We start from the raw sequence: 9,033 nt of genomic DNA on the forward strand, positions 1-9,033 counted from the left end.
AACTCAGATTGCTTCCTGTAACTTCGATCCCTCGACAGAATATGATGGTATAGCTTCAAATCCCTACATGTAATTTCCAAATCGAGCTGCAAAACAATGCATGGCTATGGCATTGTACATACAGCTTCCGGCTAACAGAAGGTTGCCAGGGGCTTATCCTCAAAACAGACGTCACGCACATAACTGTTTGTCCATGATATCCCGAAAAAACTGAGACATAGTTATTGCGGCATGTCTCGCGGCTAATTCAAGTGGCTGGGTAACGCTTTTGGCTTCGAGGGTCCAGGTGGGATGCATGGTCCACTACAATGGCATATAATCGGTTGCCAGAGAGTGTGTCTTAGATCGTGGGATGCGCGAGACATCATTGCTTGGAAGCGGTATGTCCCATATCCCTGGACAAGATGAAGGTTAACCAAAGGAATATTGGCCGTCTTAGTGAGCAATGTCTTACTGAATGATTTTGTCTCGACTACCTATCTATCTGCAGGTTCTGGCTACCCTGTACTCTGTAAGAATATAATAGTTCTATTTTACTTGTGTATTTAAATACATTCCAGCCTGTAATCTGTTTATAGGCTAATCAGTATTTTATTTATATACTCAGTACCTTCAGTCTTTACTGAAAGACAATGTAATGATGTTGCAATGACTGACTACCTTTGTTTTCATAGATGATGCTATGTTAAAAATTAACGGGTCGCCGATATGTTTAACAATTGAGATTATATGACTAAGCAAAACGGCGCAGTGGCAGAGTGGTCTAATGCGATAGACTAGAAATCTATTCTCTTCGGAGGCGTCTGTTCAAATCAGGCCTGCGTCGACTACATATCCTTTTGCATCTCGAGGGACTTTCTTTTTACTTCTTTGATTGAGCTCAGGGACATGTCTTGCTAGTTGGAAGCCAGGGTAGTCACCCCATTGAAGCATGGGATAATTCTTAGCGTCTTGGATGTAACTTTTTCACTTCTAATGTCGTTCATCTCAAAAAAGATAACCTAATATATATTGTTTTTATATAATTAATAAAGCTAGCAAATAAGCTATAGTCGTGGTTATCGATAGCAGAGCTATTTCAGAGAGCTTTAAAAAATCATCTTTAATATCTGTAGACTCAGTGTAACACGGACCTCGATGTCCAGCTTATACACACATTACTATTCTCGGTATCTCGTTAAAGTGGCAACAAGAGCAGAATGAACAAAGTCAAGATAGAGTTCCACTATAGAGCGGCTGGGCGGGTGCCAAGCGGGTGTACTGAAGCTTTCACTGAGGCGTCGAGTTCCCATGATATGATGGTCTACCCGATAGCCGACCCATAGCTCCTTGTTGGCAACAGTCAAAGCTCTTATAGTTCTTATCTAAGGTTTATATCAATGGAGATAGCTGAGCCGAGACTCATGAGTAAGTTACTTCCCAGACTACGACGAGATTAACTTTCACGCTGATCAAAACCACAAAGTGAATTGATTTTCTGGTTGAACAAAGTTTCCACAACGATATCACAGTTATTTAGCCATACTATTGGGTTAATTTGTAATAAGGCAGTTGCCACACGGCAAGAATGTAATTGTCAACGGGTAAGATTTGCTGATCAAATGAATACAATGGGTTTGATCGAACAAGATTCCTGGCTGAGACAAGGGCATGATCGAGATGTCGACCTAAACCGTTATGGTAAATGAGACAATCCTATGTGACTCAGTCATACAACAAGAGAGAAAGGATGCCAAAACGGATGTGATTTTTCAAAAGTGCACCGGATGTAAGCAGTTAACCTGGCGATCACGTTCCTTTGACCAACTTTCAGACCCTAGTGCTGGTACGGTCGAAATCTTGGACGTCATATATCAATGATCAACTCACCAAGTCAGGGGATCTGGTGATCGAGGATCATCAGCATAGACAAGAGTTTTGACGGGACCAACGTGCGCGACGTGAATCTGGTAAGGAATCCATCTGTTAACTCTTTGTGGCAAGTGTCGTGATATACTTTTCGGAGATGGTGCCTGGCTTATACTCTGACCAATCGATTGCTTCAACCATATTGACGAACTCATTTTTCATGACGATTTCTATCGAATGAGAACAAAAGATCAGGTCGGAAATAATGCAAATGACCGCAAATCGTTAGATCCAGGGGGCTTGGCATTCAGGCCCAAATGCAAACTCTAAGAGGCGAACTAACTTTCACAACGTGGAAGTGGTTGTGGTCCCGATCACGAATAAACGGACGCGGTGCCTGGACCGTAGAGGGGAGCGTTCCCCACGCGGCTGCACTAGGATGGACAATGTGTGGCGCGTGTGGCACTCGCAACTTAGCCGCTTTCACCCATGACAGGCACAATAACACCATGCAAGACATCCCCAGGTCCACGATCTATGCATAGTCTAGCTTGGGACCACTATCCCGATCGGTCCGTCGCGTTCCAGTCAAGTGCTCTAAATCGATTAGGCCAGGGATCTCTAAGACATGGCCCAATCACGACTCGGCGCATGCAGGTCCTATTCAGGGCGACATTCTTCGGATCTGTCTCCACACAAGAAAGCTAGAAGCGATCTTCACAAAACTCCCTGCGAGCAACATGACCCTCTAGTTCCATGACGACATTCCTGGCGTTTCTGGAGCGTTTTGGGAGTGCTATTAGGGAATGCGGGCATGTGGGCGAGAACAGCCTCTCGTGGAGACAGGCACCTGTAGACCATGGCAACTCTAATCGCGACGAAAACAGACAGGCCGGTGGGAGAATGAAGCCAAAAACGATATGGCCGTGCCAGCTAATGGTGTTGGTCTAAGGTTCTTATAAGTGATCATGGAGCCGCGGAGTTCATGTTGAAAGCCTCACACGGATTTCTTCCAACACCAAACTAACCTGCTAGTTACGTCTCTGTAGACAACTTACACCATGTGGTTGTCACGGGGGCTGTTAGCCTCAACACTCATTCTCGCCGTCAAGGCCCAAGATGGAATTGAAGACGCAGCCATGCGTATTGCAACTGGTTTCGCCGAGACACTCATTCAGCACGCAGTGAAAACACTGTCGGGAGACGCTGGAGGCGCTGGTGATACCGGCGATGCTGTAAATGCTGGAGATCAAGGAAATCAAGGGAACCAGGGCCAAGCATTCGATGCGACCATGATAGATGCAGCTACCGTAACACACACTGTCGGTGGCGAAGCTATAATCGAAACATACACACGTCCCGGGGGACAACTCTTCCCCGTTACACTCCTTCCACACCCAAGAATTACGATTGCACCAACAACCGACGACCCTTACGAGAGGATTATTCAAGCTTATACTGGTGGCGAAGACGCTACCACGAACCAAGAAATCACAATCGCTGAACCAACAGGAACCAAACCTGGCACAGTTATCGTCGACGTTCCTGGTTCGGCATACTCGTCTTTCTCATCGGGACAGGCTGGTGCATTGACTATTCCACCCTCAAACGAGCATCCCACAGCAACTATTATCTCAGCTTTGCCGAGTGGTGTTGGCATCACTGGCGAAGCCACAAGAACAATTCCTGCAGCAGGAGGCGCTTCTGCTACAGTTGTCATTCAAACACCATGGGAAGACGTACCACCAAGCACTCCTGGTGCTGGTGCTGGTATTGGAGACGGTGCGGGTGGCGCCGGTGGTAATGTTGGTGGTAGCACCTCTAATGTTTTGGTAATCCAGACATACACTGGAACAGAATACATCACACAGGCGAGAGTTACAACTATCGTTGGATCGGGAGGCGATCAAGGTACGGTTGTTGTTCAAGTTCCTCCAGGTAACCAGAACCCTGGAGGCGCCGTTACTATCCCTCCGAGTGGCGATAGCCACTTCACAACCATCGTTAGGCAATACACAGGAGATACACCCATATCTACTCCTGTTACCCGCCTTGTTCCCACCTCTGGAACTCAAGACGGAACCATCATCATTGAGACACCCGGTCCTTCGAGCCCAACCGGTAGCAGTGGTAATCAAGGTGGCGATTCGCCCGAAAACCAACCACAGGTTATCCCTCCAAGCGGCGATAGCCCCTACTCTACTATCTTGAGACCTCATGCCGGCTCTGGTGAAATTACTGAGCCCGTCACCTACACTATTCCACCAAGTGGAACGAACCCCGGAACAGTTATCATCGAAACACCAGCGGTTCGCGCCGGTCAATCAGTCATTACTCTTCCATCAGACCCTGGCAGTGGTTATATCACGATTGTCAGGCAACCTACCGGTACTGGTGTGATCACAGCCGCCACGACCATTACGGTGCCGCCCAGTAATGGCCAGCCAGGAACTATCATCATTGAGACCCCTGCCCCTCAACCTGGAGGTGGTGAGATCACGATTCCTGCAGGCGCAGATGGTTCATTCATCACCATCATTCGCGGTCCGACCGGAACAAACGCTGTCAACACGCCTACTACAATCACTGTTAGTGGAGCACCAGGTCAACCAGGAACAGTAATTATCGAGACTCCTGTTGGGTCTGGTGGCCAAACCACCCGAGCGCCTGATGATCCGTTTACTATTCCTCCTGGACCTGGAGGACAGTATGTTACCATCTTTCGACCACACAGTGGTGACCCCATCACTGTGCCTATCACACTTACGCAGCCAGGCCAGAATGGCCAGCCAGGAACTGTCATCATCGAGACGCCTGTTCCGACAACTCCTGCTCCTGGTAGTGGACCAATCACGATCCCTGCTGGCGATGGCGGCTCTTACGTGACTGTCTATAGACCTCACTCGGGCAGCCCTATTAGCCAGCCTGTCACGATCACCATCCAACCTAGCGGAGGTCAGCCTGGCACTATCATTGTTGAAACGCCTTTTAATACCCCCAAGGGTCAAAATGCAGTAACTTCAAACGAGCCAGGTGGTCAACAGATCACCATTCCCCCGAGCAAGAACAATCCTTACGTGACAATCTACCGACCTCACACCGGAGACCCTATTACTGTGCCTATCACCATCACTCAATCTCCTTCCAACGGTCAACCTGGAACCATTATTATTGAGACTCCAGCGTCTGAACCTCAGACCGTCACTGAAGTTGAGACAGAGCCAGGAGCGACAGTAACTGTTCAGCCAACCACCCCTGGTGGATACATAACTGTCTACCGCCCACACACTGGTGACCCGATTTCAGAGCCTATTACAGTTACCACTATCAGCGGCTCCAACGGTCAACCAGGAACTGTTATTATTGAAACACAAGGCCCGTTCACTATTACAGCCACTGAAAGTGGCGGCACTGCAACTATCTACACACCTGGAACGGGTGTTAGTACTACTATCACCAAGACGGTTGTTTTGACTGCTTCGGGCAGCCAGTCAACCACTGCAGTTATCATCGAAACTCCCCCAGTGAAAGTCCAGCCCACTCAGTCCCAAGTTACAGGCTCTGATGGATTCGTCACAGTTACTGAGCAGTATTCTGGTACTCGTGTGATCACAGCCATTTTTACGACCACAGTAATTGCATCTGGAACAGGACCTGGAACCGTCTTCATCGAGACTCCTCCACCAATCAAGTTTAACCCTACGACGAGTGTTCCAGAATCAACCGTTACTGGAAATGATAACTATGTCACGGTATACAAGCCTTACCCTGGCCCTGGTATCATAACTGCCCCCATCACTGTCACCGAGGCTACTCCTTCCGGTGGACAGCCTGGCACTGTTGTTATTCAGACTCCCGTTTCTCAGAACCCTACTACATCCCTGCCCGAGCCTAGTACGACACAAGGAACTGATGGATATGTTACTGTCTATCTTCCATTCCCTGGTCCCGGTGTGATCTCTCAGTCCTACACAAGAACCCAGGCTCCTTCAGGTGGCAACCCTGGAACGGTCTTTATCACAACCCCCGCGCCTCAGCCTGCAACTACTACTTCTTTGCCTGAGCCGAGCACTACAACTGGGCCAGATGGTTATGTTACCGTCTTTCTTCCTTTCCCTGGTCCAGGTGTCATCACGCAGTCCTACACACGAACACAGGCACCCTCTGGTGGAAATCCTGGAACCGTGTTTATTACGACTCCAGCGCCTCTTCCCCAGACCACTGCCCAGGAGAACCTGCCAAGTACCACGTCAGGTGTAGATGGTTATGTAACAGTTTTCATCCCTTACCCGGGACCGGGCCAGATTACTGCGCCTATCACCAGCACCCAGCCACCCGCAAATGGCCAGCCTGGTACTGTCTTCATCACCACTCCCGTACCTGTGTTTTCCACTCCCAAGCAAGCGAATGGATTGACAAGTACTTCAACAGGTACAGATGGCTATGTGACAGTATTTGTCCCGTATCCTGGCCCAGGTACAATTACTGCCCCCATCACTAGTACTCAAGCTCCGGCAAATGGCCAGCCCGGTACTGTATTTATCACCACACCCGAGCCTGTGCTTTCTACTCCAAAGCAAGCAAATGGATTGACCAGTACTTCAACCGGCACAGATGGTTATGTAACTGTCTACGTTCCTTACCCAGGACCTGGGTCTATCACCGCAGATATTACTAGCACTCAACCACCTGCAAACGGTCAGCCTGGAACCGTTTACATTACAACTCCTGCACCTCCGTTCTCCACGCCCAAGCAAGCGAACGGACTGACCAGTACTACGTCTGGAACAGACGGTTATGTGACTGTTTTCGTTCCTTACCCAGGCCCTGGGTCTATTACTGCGGATATCACTAGTACTCAGCCACCTGCAAATGGACAGCCAGGAACTGTTTACATCACAACTCCTGCACCTATTAGTACTGCGGATCAGAATACCCCAAGCACATCTGCCGTAGATGATGGTTACGTGACTGTATTCCTTCCTTTCCCAGGTCCAGGAACTATTACTGCTCCTATTACCAGTACTCAACCTCCTTCTGGCGGTAACCCTGGAACTGTTTTCATCACAACACCTGCACCAGTGACGTCTCAGCAGGGCGTTACCAGCACTGCACAGGGTGATGGATATGTCACAGTTTTCTTGCCATACACGGGCACTGGCGTTATCACTGCACCTATCACTAGCACTCAAACTCCTTCTGGTGGTAACCCAGGTACCGTATTCATTACGACACCAGCTTCCGGATCGGAGACTCAGTCGCAGACCCCGACACTGACTACGGATAACTACATTACTATCTATACGCCTTTCCCTGGACCTGGTGTAATTACATCGCCTATCACCATTACCAAGCCCCCAGCTGATGGGCAACCTGGAACGGTCATTATCCAGACCCCGGCTCCAATCAGCTCTAACGCTGATTCCTACGTGACGGTCTACAGACCTTACCCAGGTCCTGGCACTATCACGGCGCCAATAACCTTGACTCAAGCTCCTGCTAATGGTCAACCTGGTACTGTATTCATCGAGACGCAGCCCACCAATGAGCCCACTTCTTCGCCTACAAGTGGTGATTCAGCTTCTCCAATCACTATTCCACCTGCGCCAACTGGGTCATATGTTACTATTTACAGGCCGTACCCTGGCCCTGGGCAAATATCGTCTGCTGTTACCTACACTCAAGCTCCTGTTTCTGGACAGCCCGGTACCGTCATCATCGAGACTCCCAACTCGGACGCACCTACTGCTACTCAGACAGGACCAGTTACAGTTCCTACTGGTAACAACAATCCGTATGTCACGGTATATAGACCATACCCTGGCCCTGGTAATATTGATCAACCCATCACCATCACCTCTGTCACTGCCTCCGGTGATCAGCCAGGAACCATCGTTATCGAGACACCTACTATTGATGTCAACACGAAGTTTGCACCATCGCCCACAACATCGCCTCCAGTCACCATCCCAGCTGATGAAAACAATTATGTTACTGTCTACAGGCCACACACTGGGTCTCCAATTACAGCACCTATTACTGTCACTACTATTGCACCTACGGGAGGACAGCCGGGTACTGTGATTATTGAGACTCCAGGACCTGAGTCCCAGCCTTCAAGCACAGATAACCCACCAGTGACCATTCCTCAAGGTCAAGATGGATATGTCACAGTCTATCAACCCTATCCTGGACCGGGTACTATCACCGAGCCTGTTACTGTATCTACTATTGCGCCCACCAACGGCCAACCAGGCACAGTAGTCATCCAAACTCCTGCGCCTGTAGCTTCGACTTCACCCACTAGTGAGGAGACCTCCAGCGCTTCTGCCGTCACTATTCCTGCCGACAATGGTGGCTACGTGACCGTTTACAGACCATTCCCTGGGCCTGGAACTATCACTGCGCCCCGCACTGTTGGAACAGTCGCTCCAACTTCAGGTCGGCCTGGTACAGTCATTATTGAGACGCCTGCTCCCCAAGCTACCAACGATGAGAGCAGCTCGGCACCAGCTGTAAGTTCGACTAAAGGCAATGATGGTTACGTCACAGTTTTCCAGCCTTACACGGGTACCGGCGTTATCGGGGGACCTATCACTGTCTCTACTATTCCGCCGTCCAATGGGCAACCTGGAACCTACATCGTCGAGACACCTATTGCACAGAATGCTGGTTCAACAACTGCGTCGGGCGACAATGCACCTGTCACTATCCCACCCAGCCCTGAGAACACCTACTTGACGATCTACAGACCCCACACAGGTGCTAATCTCATTACCGCCCCAGTCACAGTGACCACCATTCAGGGTGAAAATGGACAACCTGGAACAATCATTATCGAAACTCCTGTTTCTCAAGATCCCACATCGACGGACGATAGTCGCGGAGCACCTGTCACTATCGCCCCTGGTCCTGAGAATTCTTACGTCACAGTCTATCGACCTCACACTGGCACAGACTCTATCACAGCCCCAGTGACTGTGACAACTATTGAAGGTGTCAATGGTCAGCCCGGAACTATCATCATAGAGACTCCCGAGGCAGCATCTCAGACTCCAGTATCGACTGGTGATGGTACAGGAGCTACTTCAACTGTTCCACCTGGTCCTGGTAGCTCATATGTGACTGTCTACAGACCTTACACCGGGACTGAGACAATCACGGCACCTATTACTAGTACTATTG

General features: G+C 49.5%; 1 protein-coding gene and 1 non-coding gene across 2 annotated transcripts; both read left to right on the forward strand.

Annotated features, from left to right (window-relative positions):
• Positions 1-744: 744 nt before the first annotated feature.
• On the forward strand, positions 745-826 carry FGSG_20731. The gene has a single exon. It is a non-coding gene; the product is annotated as a tRNA-Ser (tRNA).
• Positions 827-2,768: 1,942 nt separating this feature from the next.
• FGSG_13583 (uncharacterized protein) lies at positions 2,769-8,589 on the forward strand (the record flags this gene model as incomplete). The annotated part of the gene is made up of 3 exons (XM_011329991.1): positions 2,769-2,789; positions 2,898-8,363; positions 8,401-8,589. The coding sequence occupies 3 exons, from the start codon at positions 2,769-2,771 to the stop codon at positions 8,587-8,589; spliced, it is 5,676 nt and encodes a 1,891-aa protein (XP_011328293.1).
• Between the last annotated feature and the right edge of the window lie 444 nt (positions 8,590-9,033).

The sequence above is a fragment of the Fusarium graminearum genome, chromosome 4 (assembly GCF_000240135.3).
Source record: "Fusarium graminearum PH-1 chromosome 4, whole genome shotgun sequence".
Lineage (NCBI taxonomy): Eukaryota > Fungi > Ascomycota > Sordariomycetes > Hypocreales > Nectriaceae > Fusarium > Fusarium graminearum.